We start from the raw sequence: 23,166 nt of genomic DNA on the forward strand, positions 1-23,166 counted from the left end.
TTTGATTATTTAAAGTATTAGGAATTTTTTTTCTTTTATTCTGTCTGATACAAGTTGAAAGTACATACAATGTTCACATAAATATCGTAGTGTTGTTTACGTAGTCGTGTATGGTTACCAGTACACCATTGATTATGATCGATTGGTTGATGATTAAGACATTCCTCAAGCTACTTTCATGTTTGCCTGATTGGAAATTGATATTTTAGATATCTTAAAGACTAGTTTTCTTAAAAGGTTCTACAAAAATGCTTTATATTTTGTTTTGGAGATTTTCTAATCTCATTTCATGTCAAAACAAGATGCTTTATATTTTGTTTTGGATATTTTCTTATCTCACTTTACGTCAAAAGTTGTCTAAGGTTTCCTTATTGCGTTGTGAATGCTGCATATAAAGTTACCACCGAGTAACGATGGTTTCTTAAGTTACTTATACAAGTGCGTTAAGGAAATATGATGGGGACTGGGTGAAGTGCTTTAGCGGTCGTGATCGGGGATTTCTTCGTAGCTGTCTTCGCTGTGGGTGCGAGGCTTGGCAGGAAGGTCTGAGCCATGGACACCACAGGGGAGTTAGCCGCCTCCATCATGCACACAGCCTTCATGCATGACTTGTATATCTTGACGTCGAAGTCCAGGGGTTCTGGGCACGCCATGGCGCCGGCGGCGACCGTCTCGCCCAGCTCAGGAGACGTTAGGGCGCCCCGTACGAGGGCGGCAACGGCGCTCCGGTTGAGGGTCAGCGTCTCAGGGTCCAGCTGCAGGATCGTAAAGGTCAAAGGTCAGACTATTGGTAGCGCAGTTCTGGGGGGAGCTGGGCACTTACCAAGCCTGGGAAGGTAGTCCTGGGGCCTCTAAGGTACTTACCAAGCCTGGGGAGGTAGCCCTAGCGCCTCTAAAGCACTTACCAAGCCTGGGAAGGTAGCCCTGGGGCCTCTAAGGTACTTACCAAGTCTGGGGAGGTAGCCCTGGTGCATCTGGGGTACTTACCAAGTCTGGGGAGGTAGCCCTGGTGCATCTGGGGTACTTACCAAGTCTGGGTAGGTAGCCCTGGGGCATCTGGGGTACTTACCAAGCCTGGGTAGGTAGCCCTGGTGCATCTGGGGTACTTACCAAGTCTGGGGGAAGCTGGGGGTACTCACCAGGCCCGTAGTGTTCAGGACACAGCGTCGGAGTGTGGTGGCGGTGGCAGGATCCGGGGAGGCCTGGTCCACAAGAGCGTCTGGCTTACCCTGCATGAAGGCAGTGCCTGTGGGGGAAGGAGAGGCAGGGGGTACTAAGGGAGGGGGGTCTGGGGGGGTCTCTCTCCACCACTTGTTGACAACAAAACAAACAACAAGAACTCAAAACTCTCCCAGTAAACGATGAATGTTAAGCACAAACCCTATACATCATGTGTACATACACCTACACATACATCATGTGTACATACACCTACACATACATCATGTGTACATATACCTACACATACATCATGTGTACATACACATATGCCTCATGACTGACCTACTCCCATGAAGAACGTGGCAGAAAGGGTCACACCAGAAGCTGTGGCACAGGTGGTGACGGCCCCTACCACCCCACCAGCAGGGGTCAACAGCTGGTCCAGCGGTGCACATTGGCTCTTCTTCAGCTGGCACAAGGTCAGGGAGTCGGCAGGCGCGCAGAGCGAGGCTGGCCGGGGTCAAGCAAGGTCACAATCAGGCAAGTACGAGGGGGAGGGTGACATGCAGAGGAATATCACAATAAAATAGTAATTACAGAAAAAAATACGTATGTCTCCAATGTCAATCAATTTTACAAAAGTCATTATCATTATTCTCTAAGTAGGACGTAAAACAACCAAGAAACACTTCGTTCAAATGGTATATATAGAACACATGAACAGCCATCCGGGCTCCTGGGTCAGACCTGCGTATGTACTGACGTAAGGTAAAGTAAGTCAGTTACTCACTGTCCATCCACGGCGTTGCAAACGTGCCTGGTGGCGTCAGGGCGGAGCCACAACACACCAGGACAGACAACAACAACAACACAACAACAACCTTCATCCTGGAAAAAGTGGGTCAGTTTCAACGTCTTCATCAAGAACATGAACCTCACAACAGCCTGGACAGTGTTTACAACAACATGGGCTCACTAACTACACGTGAGCATCATAGATCAACACAGAAGATTATGTTCAATATCTAACCTGACTCCACGAAGCCTCTGACCAAACGGAACCGAGAAGTTTGATTTATATACCTAGGTAGCCGAAGGGGCGTGACCTCGCGTGAAAGGCCACCAATAGCAAATCACGATTTACTCAGATGTTCCGCTAGTGGTGGCCACCAACAGAAGGTGGTCTGTGACTGGTGGAGCCCTCAGTGATGCCACACACACACACACACACACACACACACACACACACACACACACAAGGTCACGAGGAAATGACAATATGATGATGAGAGTTATGTGTTGCGTACATAAGGACACCAGATCAGTCGTTTCTGATGGTATGAACGTGTAATACGAGGATTAAAAGCACCGGAGGGAGGCCTCAAAGACTGAAGAGTGAGGTCATTTCGTTATAACGAACGTATAAATCATTTATCGTCAAACATGACAAGTGCAGGACTGGACCAGGAGACGTATCACTGTCCTCACTGCTCGAACACTTACCCAAGATCCTCCAGGAACAAGAAGACACTTACCCAGAGCGTTCTGGAAAATGGACCACTTCCCTCTGGGTCCAGACACTTACCCAGAGCGTTCTGGAATATGGACCACTTCCCTCATGGTCCAGACACTTACCCAGGGCGTTCTGGAACATGGACCACTTCCCTCAGGGGTCCAGACACTTACCCAGGGCGTTCTGGAACATGGACCACTTCCCTCATGGTCCAGACACTTACCCAGAGTGTTTTGGAAAATGGACCACTTCCCTCAGGGGTCCAGACACTTACCCAGAGCGTTCTGGAACATGGACCACTTCCCTCATGGTCCAGACACTTACCCAGAGCGTTCTGGAACATGGACCACTTCCCTCATGGTCCAGACACTTACCAAGGGCGTTCTGGAACATGGACCACTTCCCTCATGGTCCAGACACTTGCCCAGAGTGTTCTGGAACATGGACCACTTCTCTTAGTATCTGAACACGGTACAGGGAAAACTTCGGGCCTCAGACCATGTTCGCAAATAGAGCAATTTTCTCAAGTCTTTGTAAGATCTTTTGGAAGCAGAGAAGATGAGAAAACTCCGCTAATGTTTTCATGAAATATTATCGGTAAGTTTTTTCTCCAGAAACATTTGATCAGTTTGATTTCAGTCATAGTTACTTGAACTTGTGTCAAAATTCTCCTCGTTATTTTCGATGGAACTTGTAAATTCTTTCTTTCTTGTTGTTTAAGAATTGATATGATCATTGTTTACGTACGAGAAAAGTTTATTCGTGTCTGATACAGGGAAAGGAGACACACATGTTATTAAACGAATCTAACAATTTAACACAGATATTCCTACATATATTCCCCGGACTGTAGGAGGCTTGAGGTGTACAGTGTGTTGGTCCAGCCAGACGTGTGGCTGAGCAACACGAGAGACTTGATGGTGTCTGAAAGCATTTGGGGAGATCCTGACCCACACAGAGATCCTGACCCACACAGAGATCCTGACCCACACAGAGATTAGGTCAGACGTTTATAGACACAGTTGTGGAGATAGAACTTAAAGATGGAGATGGGTAGCTGAGAGGAATGGAGAGATGTGGAATAGCAGGGAAAAGGGGAATGGAAAATTGGGAGGGCCAGAGAGCTGGGAGGGAGGAACAGATTGTAGTAAAACAGATGGGAAAGAAAAGAAACCTGCGGGTGTGTGTGTGTGTGTGTGTGTGTGTGTGTGTGTGTGTGTGTGTGTGTGTGTGTGTGTGACCCTCCAAGTCGGTAATCTAATTAATTATGGACCAGGATCTCTCATGTGTCGAGAGGGTCACGACGCATCGTAACCGAAGTATTCTTTGCACGCAAAACCTCCTGTTATACCTTACATCTGACCTCTGACATGACAGTATACTGACATACACGAGTCAAACCAACACCTACATAATTAAGTATATTATAACGCATGTATGTATGTATATATGTATGTATGTATGTATGTATGTATGTATGTATGTACGTGAGGCACTCTGTGTCTGAGTTCTGAAAATATTGGCCATTGTTCTAGCGATGAAAGAGAGCTGTCACAGACGTGCTGTTGGCTAGGTGGTGTGGTAGATGAGGGAGGTAGATCGTGAGGTGGAGATGAGGTGTGAGGCTCACGTGTGTCGCCACAAGGTCTCTGACTCAGCATCACCAACACAAGGCTCATCATCCAACACCCAGATCAAACGTGCAGGAATTGTCATCACTGAGGATTACTGTCGACCTCTCTTACATATCACATATAAGACTCTTATATGTACCATGAACACATAGGTATATGTGCTGTGTATTTATAACACATTTCACATTACGTTCTAGTATCTATATCTCTAAATAAGCCACAGATTTACGATGATTTTTCACAAGAAACTGGAATCTAGAATAAACATCGCAAAATAGATGCCGAAATGTGCAGTTAATCTGCGCAGGCGCAGTTTGCTGCGTTTTGTGGTGGAAGGAGTGGAGGAGGAGGGAGGGTTGTGGGGTGTGAGGTGTGGAGGTGTAGCGGGATGGGGGTTGCTGACGGGGGTGGATCACGTGGAGTATAAAACAGGAGGAGAGTCCCGCGCGCCGTCCCAGAGCCAGTTCCACCAGCCAGGCGTAGCCACGCATCTGGCCATAACCGCTCGACACACAGACACACACGCACAAACCAGCGTCCAGTACTGTTTTCAGAAGTCTGTCGTGCACACTGCGTTCCAACAACATCCTCCACCACCACCCCAGGTTTGGCTAATTCATGGTCAATAATCGGGAGGTAAGTCTGAATGGAGAAAAACTGGAGGAAGTGAAGTGTTTTAGATATCTGGAAGTGGATTTGGCAGCAGATGGAACCATGGAAGCGGAAGTAAATCATAGGGTGGGGGAGGGGGCGAAAGTTCTGGGAGCGTTGAAAAATGTGTGAAAGTCGAGAACATTATCTCGGAAAGCAAAAATGGGTATGTTTTGAAGGAATAGTGGTTCCAACAATGTTGTATGGTTGCGAGGCGTGGGCTATAGATAGGGTTGTGCGGAGGAGGGTGGATGTGCTGGAAATGAGAAGTTTGAGGACAATGTGTGGTGTGAGGTGGTTTGATCAAGTAAGTAACGTAAGGGTAAGAGAGATGTGTGGTAATAAAAAGAGTGTGGTTGAGAGAGTAGAAGAGGATGTTTTGAAATGGTTTGGTCACATGGAGAGAACGAGTGAGGAAAGATTGACAAAGAGGATATATGTGTCAGAGGTGGAGGGAACGAGGAGAAGTGGGAGACCAAATTGGAGGTGGAAGGATGGAGTGAAAAAGATTTTGAGCGGTCGGGGCCTGAACAGGCAGGAGGGCGTGCAAGGAATAGAGTGAACTGGAACCAAGTGATATACCGGAGTCGACGTGATGTCAATGGATTGAACCAGGGCATGTGAAGCGTCTAGTGTAAACCATTATTTTACGTAACTTCCTACTGTGTCGCATCTTATCTCAAAATATTAGCTTCGTAGAAATTTACAATTTCCCGTAGAATTCAAATCTTTAGAAATTTAGATTTTTTCATTTTAATGTTACAATCTATTATTGAGTCAACGACCCCGGCAGGACCTGAACAATCGTTAATGGGTTTCGAACGTGATTAAGTGTTGTGACCAACCCGCTAACGACCCAGGCTGTTAACGGGTGGTCACTCTCATGACCTTTTCAAACCACGGACGTTGGTTCGAACCCCTGTAAAAGGCTCACGACGGCAACACTTCAGCTGTTTGTCAAATAACGCGAAATTTTCTGCTGTGAAAAAAATTGAGCGTTGATGGTGTACATGTAATTGAAAATACTTGACGATTGATCACATACTTCTGCAGAGGACCTAAGTTGTTTACGTATAGTTACCAAGTGATTAAGTTGTTTACAGGTACACATACGGATTACATAAGTTGTTTACAGGTACACCTACGGATTATACAAGTTGTTTACAGGTACACCTACGGATTACACAAGTTGTTTACAGGTACACCTACGGATTATACAAGTTGTTTACAGGTACACCTACGGATTATACAAGTTGTTTACAGGTACACCTACGGATTAAACAAGTTGTTTACACGTACACATACGGATTACACAAGTTGTTTACAGGTACACATACGGATTACAAAAGTTGTTTACAGGTACACAGACGTATCATACAAGTTGTTTACTGATTCCTTATGAATATAAATGACTGGGCCAATGGACAGCTGATACCCACATGTACATTTCTTGATTCTCATTTCAATTAAGGAAATATTAAGGCGTTTGTTGATAAATGACCGTATATAATGGCCATTTGACTGATATTCTACAACGACTAGACACTTTATATAACTATAAATGAGAGGTTATGACACTTTATGTTGTTTATGAGTGGTAATTAAGGTGTTATACCCCACAGGTGAGGAGGGGCGGGAAGAAAATGGTTGGCGGGAGGAGGTCTGGGGCCTCCCTGGTGCTGCTGGCGTGGGCCAGCTTGCTCCTCGGCTTAGCCCGAGCTACCGTCATTCCAGGTACCTGTGTTCGATCCCCGGGTGGCTCATTAGGTGCTTGTATGGTACGGGGAGGTCGAATTCTAAACCTGTCAACCAGTGTGTGTGTATATAGTTTCTATTGTGTAGAATGTGTATTGTGGTTTATATTGTGTAGGATGTGTATTATGGTTTGCTGTATGGTGTAATATACATAGGATGGTTTACGCTACGTAAGAGCTCATGGTGGGTTCGATGACCCGACCTTTGATCTGACCTTTAAGGGTCAGGTCAAAAGGGGGAAGAGCAACATAGGTCTTAAGGGTCGTACCGTCGTGCTGTAGGTCTGTACCGTCGTACGGAGAGCCTAATGGCAGAATGACCTCGTTAGGCAACTGAATAGTTTCACTGGACAGAAAACATTATTTCAGGTGTTGACCCGGCGTGTGGCAGCCTGGGTCCAGGGGAGTGTAAGGTCAGGGACAGCCGGTGTAAGGTGGTCAGGCAGCTGGCCCAGGGCAAGGCTGGCCCCGTCAAGGACGTGTTCGACTGTGCCGCTGCCCAGGGCGTCCCCAAGATGCAGGTCATCAACGTCCTCAGTCAGTATCACAGATACTACTCTACCAACGTTCACAGCCAATATAAACAGTTTTAGTATTTTTCTATAATTATCTTTGATTCAACTCATTCAACTTTAATGTAAATATATCCAGAGTCATCAGAATTGCTCCCTGTACCACCAATTCATCGAGAACTTGTCCTTTTTGGCAAGAAACAGGGAAAAATATATATTTTTGTTATTACAGATGTAATGGATGATATTTCCGTGTGTTGCATGTACACAACGGCCTTCTGTGTTGCAGGTACGGCCTTCAAGTCGGGCCAGCCGGAGACCATTGTTGACCGCGTCATCAGCAACGACACCCAAGCTGCATCTCAACTACGTCGGTGTGTGTACACCGCAGGAGGTCTGGTCAGTACCTGACCTGGCAGGTCACGCGGGTGTTGTCCCTCACAGGTAACACAGGGCATCAACACACCCGTGGGTAGGAAAACACACAATAAACACTCAGGTTGTACGGAACCTCCCATGATCAACACCAGCAACACAATTTGAATGTTTCCCTGTACACAACTCGCTCGATCATCGCTTCTCGTTGTCGACAACACACGAGTATCAGTAGAACACAAACTTTGAGGTACAATTTGTAGGATAATTAGTGGAGAACGATTTGGATTGACGAGAATAACTTGTTGTCTACCAGGTGACGGTGAACGGCACGCTAGACCGGGCGGCCATGGTACAGAAACTTCAAAGTCTTCCCTACACACACCCTGCCGTGCTGGACACCATCGCTCTGGCCGTGGCCGAGTGCCCGGAGCCAGAGAACCTCCAGGTGAGCCCCAGGGGCTTCGTCTAGGTCCAGGTAATGTCTTGAGAGACGCCATTACGGAAGTTCGAGCGTAAGGAACTTGTAAACTGATCCAAGGTGATATTGTGAGCGCCCCTCCTCCACCTATATTGAGGGTTGGTGCACGACAGTGCGGCCCATGGGTGTGGTGACCTTGAAGGGTCAGGTCAAAGACCAGGTCATCGTCCCCAAGGGTCGTACCCCCGTGGTCATGGAGGTAACGGTAATAATATCATATATTCCGAGACGTGCCATCGGCCCGAGAAAGATGTGGCCGATCAATACAGTATTTGACCCAGCCAGCCTGGCCAGGGAAGCAGCTGGGTTATGAACAGCTGCAGGGAGCAGGTGGGCCAGGGAGGAAAACGACAAGGGAGGATAAACGACACGGGTGGGTCAGGTAGGGTCAACGACAGTGGTGGACCAGGTAGAGCAAACGACACAGGAGGGTCAGGGAGGTTTAACGACACGGGTGGGTCAGGTAGGGTCAACGACAGTGGTGGACCAGGGAGGAGGTGGGGTGCAGACGACAAAAATGGTCGTTAAGTTTGATCAACGATCATTAAGTTGGTCGTTTCTAACCATGGGAAAACCACCCATTCCTACTGTAAACGACGGATTTCCGAACAACGACAATATTCCAACAAGGCTGACCTTCTTCCCCCTCAGATGTCGTCGTTTCTGTCGTGTGTGCGTTCGTCGTGCATCCAGGACATGCCCGCCAAGGTCGCCGCTTTGCCTGTCTTCTTCCAAGACGACGAAGACGACGACGACAAGAAATGCAAGCGAGGCAAGAAGGGAAAGAAATGCAAGAAGCACTAGCAGGAACACGACAGTCGTCCCTCAGCAAGGACAGACGTGAATCCGTCGACTGCACCGTCTTCAGAGGTGATTTTGAAGACAGTGAAGAGGTGGCTGATTTAGACAGAACCGTAGACAGAAGGACAGGTGGGTCTCCCCCTGTCCCCCAGCAACACCCCGTAAATATGACGGGGGAACAAATTTGTTTTTGGAGTGTTTTGTGGACAGTGGCTGCGTCTTTGTTTTGATCATTATTTAGTATTTATCTGTGCATCATATATGATACGTATGTCTTATACTGAAGATTATATAGATATACATACGTAAATACGTCTATTCATACGTGTAAACAAACTATGTCTATTATACGCACACATATAGACCTATTTTCAGGGAAAACATAATGCTTTGTGTACATCCACACACAAATAAAGTTAGACTAGACTCATGGATGTAATCCACAACTTTATAACCTCTGTGTACCTGTGTGTGTCCACCATTGCAACCCCATTCGCTCTTAACTGTACCACTTATGGAAGTAGAAACCCCATAACCTCACAACCCTGCAGTACCCATAACCCCCTTATCTATCCGACAGCCCCAACTGGCGTAGTGAAGGCTTTACAACCCATAATTCACGGCGTTATGATCAGGGAAAGGCTAAACTCTCTTCCTCAGAGAGCCAGGCAGGAGACAGAGAATGATCAAAGTTAGAAATAATTAACAAAAAGATACGCATTCAAGTCATAAAGGGTTGAATTACGAGGATTTTTCTTAATTCATCAATTATGCCATAATCTTTAGTTCCTGAACACCTATATCCATCAGCTGTTTGGGACAGACACACCGAGGCTTCAGACATTCAGTTTATATACATAAGGAACTTCGTAAAAAAATTTCGTGCAAACATTTTGAAATTAAAATAATTGAGTCTGGAGATCGCAACATAGTCTGAAACATCTTCCTGTAAATGATAATAATAACAGCACATAATGTCTTACAATCATAACTTATTCACAACTAAAGATACGTTTAAATTGACTATATAAATGCATAACTTGTGAATCGAACATTGAAGTAACGGATGAAGTGAATATGCAAAACATGTGCTACACACGTTGAAAAGGAGAAACAGGCAAGAGGGTATTGCATATTGCACGATGCAAATGACAGGAAGAGGAGGAGGAAGGATAAGAGTTCAGGATTTTTAAAATATTTTTGGACTGTCGAGTGGACCTGTGTCTCAGTAGAGCGCACATGGGCTACGTACATCATACTAATAGTCTACGTACAGGAAAATACATCGGGTCAGTAACTACAGTGAAGTTTATATTAACTAAATCATGAGAGTATAAACCATGGGGGGAAACAGATGAGTTTTCTGCAGTAAGAGGTGGTCTGGGAGTCGGGCATTGGAAGGAACGTAGAATTTAACCTGAAACTAACATTCAAACACGATAGTAACCATTACGATAGTCCTTATATACCAGTTAATCTATTCATTATAGTTCATTTCATTGGATTAATACGACTGGTCGGAAATGGTGGGGGGAAAAAATCTGGGGATAATTGTGGCGAGGTGTGAACGCTGAGGGGAAAAAGGAATTCATTTAAAAGGCGAGTGAAACTCAGACACGACTCTTATAAACTTGGGTGTCGGGGAAGGACGTGTGTGGACCTCACGGCAAAACGAAGAAACTTCGAGAAAATTTGTGGTAATGAAAAAAAAAAAATCAGACTTTGTTACGATATTTACCAGGTTGCGAGGGAGAGAATGAGCGATCTGGTGGCGGGTGAAAAATAACGATATAAGACGAGGTTTACGTAGCTCTCTCACTCGTCTTGTAAGACCATTTTTTGAAATCGAGTTGGACAATATGATTATTGGGAGTCGCATTCTCCCTGTGAACTGCTCCTTCTGGCCGGCACTTATCCTCGTAAGACCAGAGCTGGGGTGAGGGTAGTCTCCCCAGTCCCATCCTCCCCTGCAGAGTCCGCCACGGATCAAGGAGGAGCGAGGATGATGGTGCAGACGCGGGGGAGGAGTCCATTGATGGCGGGGCTGGGGGAGAGAGAGAGAGAGAGAGAGAGAGAGAGCGGAGGGGGCGGGGAGGCTACATCTGGGTTCGCCTGGTGGTGGAGGGTTCAGTAGGCGCCAAGCCTTTCCAGAGGGAGGTGGTGTTTATCGGTGCGCGCGAGATTAACTTTCGTGTCCTCTTGTGTTCTATTGTGTTGCATGAACGCGCGAGGGTCGTCCGTGTTGAGAAGACGACCTTATATCAGACTGAGACGAAGCTGTTAAGATAACGATAACAAGTGATATGAGTCCGCGTGGAGACCTCATCGGTCATGCCTGATTGAGTGCAGCAATCACAACCAACTGTAAAATTACATTAAATCATTTTCTTAGAAAATAATCACCTTAGATGATGGAACATCTCCCTCTTTTCCCGCACATACGTAAACTGGATCACAAAATGAAGATACATAAAATCATTTTTCACTTAAGTTGATAATTTTCCATTTGTTCATGCGTTTATACACGAGTGAGCAAGTTAGAATTACACCAGTTAATATACAATAAATATTACGTATTTCCACTCGCATACATCTGACCTCCCCACTGTGCACTCTCTCTCTCTCTCTCTCTCTCTCTCTCTCTCTCTCTCTCTCTCTCTCTCTCTCTCTCTGGATTAATTGCCTGACCAGCGTTGTGGTGCTGACGACATGGCTGACCCCAAGCCTACTGGAGGGCCTGACCTCGCTAGTGGAGTCCTGACACGAGTGGTTCTGACACTCGCTCTGAGAGACGTGTGGTGCTGACCCTCGTCGTTACACTGGTGGTTCCGACACGCATTGTAACACAAGTTCCGACATTGATTTACGGACAGGTAGTTCCGACACTTGTGATGTCGTCACTCGTGTATGAAGGTTCCGACACATTATCATCAGACAATAATGGTTTTAATTATTACGAGTCTGACACTCATGTTATCCCTTTTGTGGGGCTGACACATTGACACTAGTGCTTCCGACACACTCATTCTAACTTAGTAGTTCCGACACACTCGTTCTAAGCTAGTAGTTCCGACACACTAGTTCTAAGCTAGTAGTTCCGACACACTCGTTCTAAGCTAGTAGTTTCCACACACTCGTTCTAAGCTAGTAGTTCCGACACACTCGTTCTAAGCTAGTAGTTCCGACACACTAGTTCTAAGCTAGTAGTTCCGACACACTCGTTCTAAGCTAGTAGTTCCGACACACTCGTTCTAAACTAGTAGTTCCGACACACTCGTTCTAAACTAGTAGTTCCGACACACTCGTTCTAAACTAGTAGTTCCGACACACTCGTTCTAAATTAGTAGTTCCGACACTCATTTTATGACACCAGTGGTTCCCATGCTAATATGGCATAGCACCAAAGCATTATTTTTGTGGTTCCAACACACATGTTCTGACATATTCACTTCTGACACATGTTTCCCGGTTATAACTGCTCGTGACACCAGCGCTGACACACATTGTTAATGCCTTATTCTCCTAACATATTCATGATTCAGAAACCATCAATATTATTCAGAAACCATCAATATTATTCAGAAACCATCAATATTATTCAGAAACCATCAATATTCCTATGACTCACGGCTTCAACACCTGTCTGACACGAATTATTAACACCATTTTCTAAGCGGCATTTAAATTCTGCTGCGTATCATTTAAAACGATTATATATGTGCGCGTGTAGGCGTTTATGTACATACATGTGTATATGGTTGGGTTGGGCAATTCTTTCGTCTGTTTCTATGCGCTACCTCGCTAACGCGGGAGACAGCGACTAAGTATAAACAATATATATATATATATATATATATATATATATATATATATATATATATATATATATATATATATATGGAAAGGATCACAATTTTGCGAGTGATCAGGTATATTCCTGTGAGTCCACGGGGAAAATTATCGTGTTTCATTTTCCCCATGGACTCATAGGAATATATATATATATATATATATATATATATATATATATATATATATATATATATATATATATATATATATATATTCCTATGAGTCCACGGGGAAAATGAAACACGATAAGTTCCCAGGTGCACTTTCGTGTCATAATCACATCATCAGGGGAGACACAAGAGAGAAATACAACAGTCAGTTGATATACATCCAAGAGACGAAGCTAGGACGCCATTTATATAATTGTTTTTCAGTTTTTGTCGCGTCAATATCTGTATCTCCATCACATTAAAAGCTAAAACAAATTGACTAATAAAAGGACGTCTTCATGGGAAGCGAGTGAGTGAGTGTGAGGTGTGGAGTGCTGGCCTGAGTTATCAAGGTGAGTTTGTCTCCCATGTGTATACATCCCTTGTTGTCTTCATCCCTATCTAGCATCCATGATCATTTGTCAGTTATGTATATGTTCTATAACCATGTTATGTACATTGTCCTATTCCCCCTTATTGCACGTATTAACCCTTTATTTCCCCCTTCATTTACATATCCCTCCGCCATCAATACACAGGAAATATGACCACATAAAGAGACAAATCTTTTCTCTCGGACGCTCAGACATCGTCAGCGAAACAAAGAAATAAACTCCTGTAATTCAACGGCTCCAGTAGGATCCAGAGAAAAGCCAAACAAATTGTAGGGTGTTGGATCTCAAGACACGGGATCGTATCCCTCATATTTCTCCATCAGGGGGATTTTCCCTCAGGCGCTTGTATTTTGTTAGTGGATGTTAACCGTTATATAACGCGGTCTATAGTGTCAATATGAGGTATTCGGCCCTCAAACAAACACTTCGTTTTAGCGGGAGTACATATATATATATATATATATATATATATATATATATATATATATATATATATATATATATATATATATATATATATATATATATATATATATATATATATATATATATATATATATATATATATATATATATATATATATATATATATATATATATATATATATATATATATATATATATATATATATATATATATTAAGAATGGCTTCGTTGAATTTCTTTAAAATCAGCGAGAATAGTCGTTTGATAATTGAGCAGTCATTAGGACAAGGACGGCCTAATTCACCATGATGAGCCATTATCTTGGCCGGGAGGAGTAATTACCGAGAGTGGGCTGTAACCGGCAATTAATCACTGTAATGGGTGATTACTGTAAGGGGGTAATTAATGCAAGGGATAAGTTTTGTGAGGCAAGCTTCCTCTCTCTCTTCTCCGATGTATTTAATGACTTTACAGAACAATTTTGTCGTTAATAACATTATGAGCTTTCTATATACAGTATATATATTGACCTACGATTTCAAGACCATCAATATATATATATATATATATATATATATATATATATATATATATATATATATATATATATATATATATATATATATATATAAAGAGAGAGAGAGAGAGAGAGAGAGAGAGAGAGAGAGAGAGAGAGAGAGAGATCTAATTTTACCCTATAGAATTATATCCTGCAGTAGTGTTCCAGTAATGTTGAGGTCGTTGTTGCCTGGTGAGGTTGGTACGAGGCGTGAGGGGTCTCCTCTGTAATATCCTAGCCATATATCTTCTGGCCAGTGCAGGATATTGGCCATCCTTCCCTGAGTGTACGTAGTGTGTGGGTGACGACACCAGGAGCCAATGTGAGGGGTTTGGAAAATTCTCTCTCTCTCTCTCTCTCTCTCTCTCTCTCTCTCTCTCTCTCTCTCTCTCTCTCTCTCTCTCTCTCTCTCTCCAGCAAATTAATTGCTTCAGGTTATAGTTCGTGTCAAACGTATGGCTCTCAAGCCAAAATTGGGATAAGTTCCTCTTTTTTTGTTTTTCCTCGTGATTGCAGGGTTAAAAGTTCTGCCCTCCGCCAAGTTTATGGGGAAAGTTTGTGACACGAGAACACACTAATGAAAGAATAGGTCTCTCGTGGGTTTTGAGACTGAATATCTGGTTTCTAGCCAGAGCTGGAGTAAAGATTTCAGTAGTCAATATTCTATGGAACGAGAATGATTTAACAAAAACGAGGACATAGAATGTTATGGCGATGCATCTCACGAAAATAAGACAAGACTTTGTTTCTAAACAGTTTTTGTAAGAAAACCTGTTTGCATTACGATTTAGAATTATGTTTTCAGCAAGAATTGGGACAAAATACTAAAATAATGATAAAAGCTACGATGAAACATTCTAAATTGTTTTGCTTGTTCTATGAAAGACATTGCGTAAGACGGTTACCAGTTATTTAATTACACAAGTGGGTTGGCTCACTTTACTTACTGAATAATGTAACCCTTCATACATGTGTATTAAGAGCCTCTGTAGTGCAGTGGTTAGCAATGCGATCCACATTCTACCGGGCCCGGGTTCGCATCCCGGATAGGGCAGCCGGTTCTCAATCATCTCTATTGTTAACACCTTCCATGGAGGCTGGTCGATGAACGGGTGCCTGGCGTAAGCTTGGGTGTGTACATGTATACACACATACGTATATACAAGTTAAGAGACGGGAACACACACACACACACACTCAAAAGTCCTTTTAATGATCATTGTTAAAGAAGTGAAGAAACAAATGTAGACAATTCAAGAAATGCAGCGGACAAAACTCTGGCTGAACAAAAGAATTTTGGTCGCATTCATCTCACAGTGTGAGGAAGACAGTGTTCTGCTCGCGGGGAAACTTATTTGACTCCAATGGACCGTTTCCATAAAGGCCGTTTTCGTAAGTGTTGCTGAAATCGCGGATTTTTCTTGAGAATAAAAAGCTATGACTCTGTATATAAGGAGAAGAGTTGTGAGAAAAGCCCCAGATCGACTTCATATTCTTTTTGTTGACATAAAAACCGTAAAGTGGAATTTCAGTGGAGTACAGACGCCGAGAAAATGGGATTTCAATGACGTGTTTTGTTTTGTATTGACGGTTTCAGTGGCGTGTGACGCCCACTATGGACCCTAGTCTAAAGATGTTTTAGGGGTTTGTGTTGTCCCGTTAGATGTATTCGGTATCGTGTAGTACACAAGTATAGATAAGGTGTTGAGGTGCTTGTGCATGTCCCTCAAGGGTATGCTTGTTTAGGTGTCTGTAGCAGTTTGTAATTACTTGTTTATACTAGGGAAGGGGGAGTTCTACACTCGTGGGGCCTCATCCCTTAAACTTTCTCGTTACACAATTCTTTAAGCTTTCATATAATGGATGAAAACTGATACAATCACCTTTCAGTTATTCCAAGTACTCCTGTACATCCTATCCAACAATCTGCTTCCTTAATTTCCTGTTATGGCTTGTTTGTTCTACATATGTATCTTTTCCTAGAACTGTTTACCGTGCCATCAGATAAGTTTACAAACATGAATGTTGTGATCAAGTTAACCTCAACTTCTCTCTTCCCTGGTGAGTAAGGTTAGCCCAAACTTCTCTCTGGAACTCATCTCTCCTAATGGTTTGTTACCTTCACCCATGTAATGTTCCTGTGTTTAATGTTCATGTCTTCAGCCTTGATGGCGGGGCGCCACTTGTATGTACACAATGAGACCGACGCTGATATAATCCGGATGAATAACATTACTTGTCTTAGTGCTTTATATAAAGCTATGGAGCTTCATCAACGGTAATGAATATTGATGGTTTCCTGCTTATATCGTAAGGCGATCCATATCTTGAGTTAAATCTACTGTTAAACGGAAATCAACAGAGAGTATTAGCATTAGCCTAGGAGTTAAATCTACCGTTAAACGGAAATCAAGAGAGAGAATTAGCATTAGCCTAGGATTAAGGTTTCCCTAAAGTACATTTCACAACAGTCTGTCTTCTGTTGTGAGCGAAATTTGGCTGAGTAATGTAACCAGAGTCTTTCGAAGGTAAAGTCATGTGTGGACTCGTTTTAGCTGAAAGAAAAACCCAGAGTTAAGTTTGCTTGCATGAAAACTCACCTTTGAAGTCTGTCTCCTTCATAACTGACTCAGACACGGCTCCGTTCCACTTGTAAACAAGAAATACTCATTTTCCTAAATAAATTGAGAGTCTAACACATCTACATATATAAATGCATAAACAAATTAATATACAACATTCTTTGGGGAAATATTATTCCAAATCATATATATATATATATATATATATATATATATATATATATATATATATATATATATATATATATATGAATACCGGATAATGTAGATCCTCCTTTGACATCATGGTCTCCCAGACAGTGTTGGCGCGAGGAGACGAAGTCATTGCATGATGGGCGTGAGGGCGTGGCAGTGGGCGATGATGGTTGTGGCTGTGGGTGTGGCAGTGGGCGGTCCCAGGGTGGTGGAGGGCCTCAGATGCTACCGTTGCCACAACTGTATCAAGTATGAGAAGAGCCAATCACAGGCCTGTGGAGCAGACGACACTCGATGTATGGTAAGCAATGTCTCTGAACTGATATTATTATTATTATTTCTAGAAACAATACCATTATTGATATTATTATCGATAATAATAATAATAATAATAATAATAATAATAATAATAATAATATATAATTGTCATTATTATTATTATTATTATTATTATTATTATTATTATTATTATTATTATTTTTATTATTATCATTATTATTATTATTATTATTCATGAGCCATCTAAACAGTATTGATAATATATTATTCATAATAATAATGTAAATATTAATATTTCTATGTACAGACATGTACTACAGTGACCTGGACTTTTCAGTCAGGATTTTAAAATGACATTTGGATTTCACAGTTTACTAATCTGTTACGAAGTGTATAAGTTAACCACCTGGCAGCCAGACTTAAGGTGTGATAATATCCAGGTAATCTTATCGTAGATTATATCAGAGGTTGGGAGCCCAGGGATGTGATAGGTTATTCTAAGTGACAGCTTTTCCTATTTGTTATGGAGCGTTTTTTTGGTATATACATGGTCCACCATTTGTCTAGTTAGCTGGGTATGGTACATGTGACCTGTGGTGTGTGGAAATACACAGGTCATGGGAGAGACTTCTGGTCCCCAGTCGCGTTGAGCCAGCCAGGGGGTCGGGCTGGTCTACAGAGGAACAAACAAAACATTTCTTGTGAAGTTTTGCGTCGAGGGAGACTTAAAGGTGCTACCATATCCTGCATTTTTGACTCCAGTTTCCCGTGAAGACGAGCCAGAATCTCTCCATATCTCCGTGGCGGCTCCAGCAGGATGTCTCACGGAGTCAGGCTGCGCTCGAGGGGATTCGAACCGGAAAATATCCATCTGAAATGTGTCGCAGTTGGCGCTCTGGGTTGCCTCCTGCGGCAGCTATCTTGGGGCCCCTCCTCCTCCCCTCCCAGCAGGGATGTAGTATATCCTCATGAGCTGGGATGTGGGAGGGTCATGGGACACCTACCCCCGGGATATATGTATATAACATTAACACATATTCTTGAGAATGTGGTAATGTTTTGCACCAACAACCCCTTTGCAAGGTCTCTTAACCGCTCCTTAAGACGGAAAGAAACGGAGTTTATTTCAGCAATTGTTCCTCTCTCTTTTTTACTGAATATAACTTCAATGTTTTTCGTCAGCATGAAGAATATGTTTCATTCTATACCTTCGTATTCCCACATTCAATAAACACGAGGCAATGGGGCGTATTTACCATCTTTAATACATGGCTGTATTTATGGAATAGTAATGTGGTTTGTTACGCCACTGTGGATTTCTTTATCATAATACTCTGAAATATCAAGTTACAGGTCTTGGTCCTGTTATATAACCTGTAACAAGGTTGTAACCTCTCAGGGATGACCCTGAGGCCTTGTTCGGATGAGAAATACCCTCAGTTCAGAGGCCCTGAATTTATTTGTAATTTCCTGGTCCTGAAAAGGAGCCTGGATGCTGTGGTGGGTCTTGAGGGCCCTGGGACCTGACACCTTGACCTGAGGAACTTCCTTATAACTTCAGCCAGGGAAGTCATCAGAAAGATTATGGTCATATGTATTACCCAAAAACTTGTGATGTAGGGAGTCACCACCGAGACTTGAGCGCCTGTGATTGCCCTTGAATCTTGTTCCCTGGAGACTGCCCTGAAACATCTGGTTGTTTCAGGTCCACTAAGGCCCCTAGACACTACCCTGAAACATCTGGTTGTTTCAGATCCACTAAGGCCCCTGGAAACTACCCTGAAGCATCTTGCTATTCTAGGTCCACTGAAGCCCTTAGATCTGAAAGAGCTCTTGGAGATCCTGGCCCTGAAAGCTGCCATTAAGACCCCCAGACCTGAAAATTACCCTGAGACTCTGTCCTCTAAGGTGCTTGGGGCCCTTAGCCTTAGCAGGTGCACTGACCCTGAAAACTGCCCTTAGACCTCTTTGTTTTTGTTGCGATTCTAAGCGTTTTTAAGCCATGAAGCTTTCCAGACCAGGGAGCTGTGAACCCTTTGACCACCGCTAGCTACCCTGAACCCTCCAGACCGAAATATTCTCTTAAAGCCGACTGCCGTGATGAAACCCTTGGCCCTGGAACAAGGGGTTCCCAGAAGATGGCCTTGTTGACTGACAGGCTAAAGCTTCCCCCGGCCCTTGGGCTCACCATCCAGACCTGTGCTTAAGCTTGAAGTGGGCAGCTTTAAGAGGAAGAGAATAGCATTTTACACCTGCCTTGGTGAGTCCTGGAAAAGTCATTTTCCTCAGCATATGAGGAACATATTTCCAGGTTCCAGAGGCTCCCAGCGGGGCTTGTAGCTTCCAGCTGGGCTTCCAGTGGGTGGGAGGGAGGGTGGTTGCAAATGCTTTTAGCAGAGGTTCAAAGTGCTCGTAGCAAAGGTTATATCGGCTCAAAGGCCTTCCAGACACCGTGTCTGTCTGTCAGGTGGAGTTGAGAAACTTCATTAATGCATATACGAATGTGGACAGTAAATATTGAATATAAACAGAGAGGCAAGGACGAAGTTGTACAGTAAAATTAAAAGTAAATACAAATACATAAACCAAGTATAGAGAATTAGATGATCACAATGTAAGAATAAAGTAAATATTACATTAAAAAAAAAAAAGGTTACACAAGACACTACGGTAATACACTGAAAAACTGAGTGAATTATATGCAAACATGAATTACTAGTTAAGTAAGGTGTACAAGGCTGTCTTGAATTGGTGGACTAGTTTTCATGTAGTTTAAGGATTCAACATGCATTTAAAGACAACCTTTTTTTTTCTTCCAAAATTAAGTTAAATGAAGTTTAGCAAAGTTACACATAGCTACAGTTGCAGCAAAAGTTTTGATATAATTAGCTTTCTCCAAGTTGGGAACTGTTCACATTATAGGATTGTCAGAATTTTGAATTCACCTTTTTCCCAAACTGTACTATCCTTGAGCACAGTGGTACGATCCCTGAACACGGTGGTACTATCCTTGAACTCAGTGGCACGATCCTTGAGCACACTGGTATGATCCATGAGCACAGTGTATGATCTTTGAACACAGTGGTACAATCATTTAGGACTTTCGTATGATGTAAACAACGGTACGACATTTGGGCACATGTCCCCCCAGACTTTAATCTGACCTGCTGTGGTCAGGTCAAAGGTCAGACTGTCTCGTAATAAGATGTACAAATGTATTTTACGGGTGGCTTCCCACAGAAATGGGAAGGCTTAGGTATTGCAAATACTGAATGGGTATATTCTTAGCTAGTCTTTGCTGCCAGACGCACTGGATATTGCATTCTCGTCGATATCTAGAGGCAAACTTTACAACTGCATTCCTAGTTATTTTCTGACAATAAATCCTGTAACTGCCGCTCCAGACTTCCAGTGGCAGACATTAATAACTGAGGCAAACGTCAGGCAATCATTTTCTTGTGGCAAAATATGGGCAGCAGACATCCTGAGTCTGGGTTTATGGCAGCGCGCGGCGGTTGGCCGGGCAGTTCCCAAGGGGAATAAAATGTCGCCACCGATGGCGACATTTGGCAATATTCTTTATGGCGCGTCACGACTGTCCGAGATGGGCGACAGTCCGCTTGTTCTCTCTCTTATTCTCACTTTTATTGCCTCCCATATTATTCTCAGTTTCACTGGTGTAGTTACGATCCCAATATTTTTCGCTTTCTTCTCTTTCTTTTTCGAAACTGCCCATATCTCTCATGCTTTTATCTCTGTCCTCCATTTCACACTTTTCTGCCATTGATAAGTTTCTTTTTCACCTTTCATTTTGTTCTCACTTTACCAGCTATGCATTATTCTTACTTTAATATAGAATCATAATTTCCAGTTGTTCCTTCTCTATTTCATTGCCATGGTGATATTCCTTCTATGTTCTGGACCTGATTCTCATAACTTGAATCATTTCAACTTTTCTGTCTTTCTCTTGCCCTCATCTCTACCGTCATCTTTGTATTGTTATTACAGTTTTAACTTTGCTTTCCATCTTTCCTAGTTTTATCTCACCGATGAATGTTGTTAACTTCTCTTTCGTCCGACTCGCATTTCGTCTAATATTCTTTTCTATTTATATTACTAACTTTTATCCTCTACTACCTATTCCTTCTGTTCATTCAATTCTTTTGTTTCCTACGTTTTGTTTTTAAATGATTGTGTTGTTATTAATTTTCTCTTGTTTGCTTTTAACTCTTCCTTCTTTAAATTTTGCAATGTTCTTAGTCATTGTTTCTTTCTCACACTGTTTTGCTTTCTTTGAATAGTTTACCTTCGGTTTTATAGATAACATAGTCAACCATCTTAGCAATTCCAGCCATTTAAACATCATCTCTCTGACATTTAAACCCAAGCGCGCGGCTCTCATGTAGTTAAAACCCCAGCGCGCGGCTGAGGCATTTAAAACCCCAGCGCGCGGCTCTCAGACATTTAAAACCCAAGCGCGCGGCTCTCAGACATTTAAAACCCAGCGCGCGACTGAGGCATTTAAATCTTCGCGCGTCACTAGCCATTTAATCCGAGTGTTGCCATAAGCTGAGCATATATTTCTCTTGAAGTAAATAAAGATGTGGTCTCCCAGGGAAGGTAGAGGCTGGGACAGGGAAATACACAGGGAAATATATATATATATATATATATATATATATATATATATATATATATATATATATATATATATATATATATATATATTTTCTTCTTTCTTTTAAACTGTTCGCCATTTCCCGCGTTAGCGAGGTAGCGTTAAGAACAGAGGACTGGGCCTTTTTTGGAATATCCTCACCTGGCCCCCTCTGTTCCTTCTTTTGGAAGATTAAAAAAAAAAAAAAGAAGAGAGGGGAGGATTTCCAGCCTCCCGCTCCCTCCCTTTTTAGTCGCCTTCTACGACACGCAGGGAATACGTGGGAAGTATTCTTAATCCCCTATCCCCAGGGTATATATATATATATATATATATATATATATATATATATATATATATATATATATATATATATATATATATATATACACACACACACACACACACACACACACAAAACACGAATATAGTGCATATGAACGCACACACGTAAGAACTCATGCACATTCACACATAAACTCTCTCTCTCTCTCTCTCTCTCTCTCTCTCTCTCTCTCTCTCTCTCTCTCTCTCTCTCTCTCTCTACACACACACACACACACACACACACACACACATGACAGGCCTGAGGGAGAGAAAAATATCTTACAAAAGTTGTCATTTAATCAACATTCCAGGCTTTGTTTAATCCATGTAGTAATTTGCATACATTTAGGAGCCGACTTAATTACAAGATCTGAAAGTTCCCATTCCCAGCAGTTTATAACTTGAGCAATTTGAGAAATTATTCTCAGCCTAGATCAATGCTATATTTTTTCATTGAAAGCTTTTCAAGTTCGAACCAATCACAGAAGCGCATCCAGAGGCTGATAGTCGCCTACAAAGCATATAACAAGTCTTGTGATTGGCTCCGGTTGAGAGCTCCCTGGAAAGTGTGCTACAATTGTAAGCTTGTAATTGGCTTAGGTTGAGAGCTCCCTATGATATATGTAAGGGGACTTATGATTGGCTCTGGATGAGAGCTCCCTGCAACGTATATGTGTCGAGGCTTGTGACAGGTTCAATTAATGTGATTTGTTTCAGACAAAGAATTAATGACGTCACGTACATGAAAAAAGGGAGTGTTTTTGGCAACTACGGTACAGGGTAATTAATATTTTGTTAATTGATTTATCATGTACAGTTAATTTGACGTGGGAATCGCTATATTTCAAAAGGTCATCTAATAT

At 42.6% G+C, this 23,166-nt stretch overlaps 3 protein-coding genes across 7 annotated transcripts in view; 2 read left to right on the top strand and 1 right to left on the bottom strand.

Moving 5' to 3' along the window:
- LOC139748686 (uncharacterized) lies at positions 1 to 16,889 on the bottom strand. 2 transcript variants are annotated; one of them, XM_071661991.1, is made up of 5 exons: positions 16,864 to 16,889; positions 1,952 to 2,049; positions 1,504 to 1,671; positions 1,140 to 1,246; positions 1 to 755 (listed from the first exon to the last, which is right to left on the bottom strand). In XM_071661991.1, exons 2-5 carry the CDS (start codon positions 2,046 to 2,048, stop codon positions 444 to 446), a joined length of 684 nt encoding a protein of 227 aa, XP_071518092.1. In that variant the 5' UTR covers position 2,049; positions 16,864 to 16,889; the 3' UTR covers positions 1 to 443. The 2 variants fall into 2 exon arrangements, with proteins under 2 accessions (XP_071518092.1, XP_071518091.1); XM_071661990.1 differs by lacking the exon at positions 16,864 to 16,889 and adding an exon at positions 2,192 to 2,259.
- LOC139748685 (uncharacterized) lies at positions 4,765 to 9,308 on the top strand. The gene is made up of 6 exons (XM_071661989.1): positions 4,765 to 4,944; positions 6,582 to 6,693; positions 7,083 to 7,250; positions 7,515 to 7,624; positions 7,917 to 8,048; positions 8,733 to 9,308. Exons 1-6 carry the CDS (start codon positions 4,927 to 4,929, stop codon positions 8,883 to 8,885), a joined length of 693 nt encoding a protein of 230 aa, XP_071518090.1. The 5' UTR covers positions 4,765 to 4,926; the 3' UTR covers positions 8,886 to 9,308.
- Positions 11,003 to 23,166, top strand: part of LOC139748687 (uncharacterized) — a 25,240-nt gene continuing 13,076 nt past the window's right edge. The window contains exons 1-3 of one of the 4 annotated variants that reach the window (XM_071661992.1): positions 11,003 to 11,052; positions 13,109 to 13,236; positions 17,142 to 17,341. In XM_071661992.1, the coding sequence (XP_071518093.1) occupies positions 17,174 to 17,341 (168 nt within the window). In that variant the 5' untranslated portion in view covers positions 11,003 to 11,052; positions 13,109 to 13,236; positions 17,142 to 17,173. The other 3 variants (XM_071661993.1, XM_071661994.1, XM_071661995.1) reach the window with 3 other exon arrangements.

This window comes from Panulirus ornatus, chromosome 5 (genome assembly GCF_036320965.1).
Source record: "Panulirus ornatus isolate Po-2019 chromosome 5, ASM3632096v1, whole genome shotgun sequence".
Lineage (NCBI taxonomy): Eukaryota > Metazoa > Arthropoda > Malacostraca > Decapoda > Palinuridae > Panulirus > Panulirus ornatus.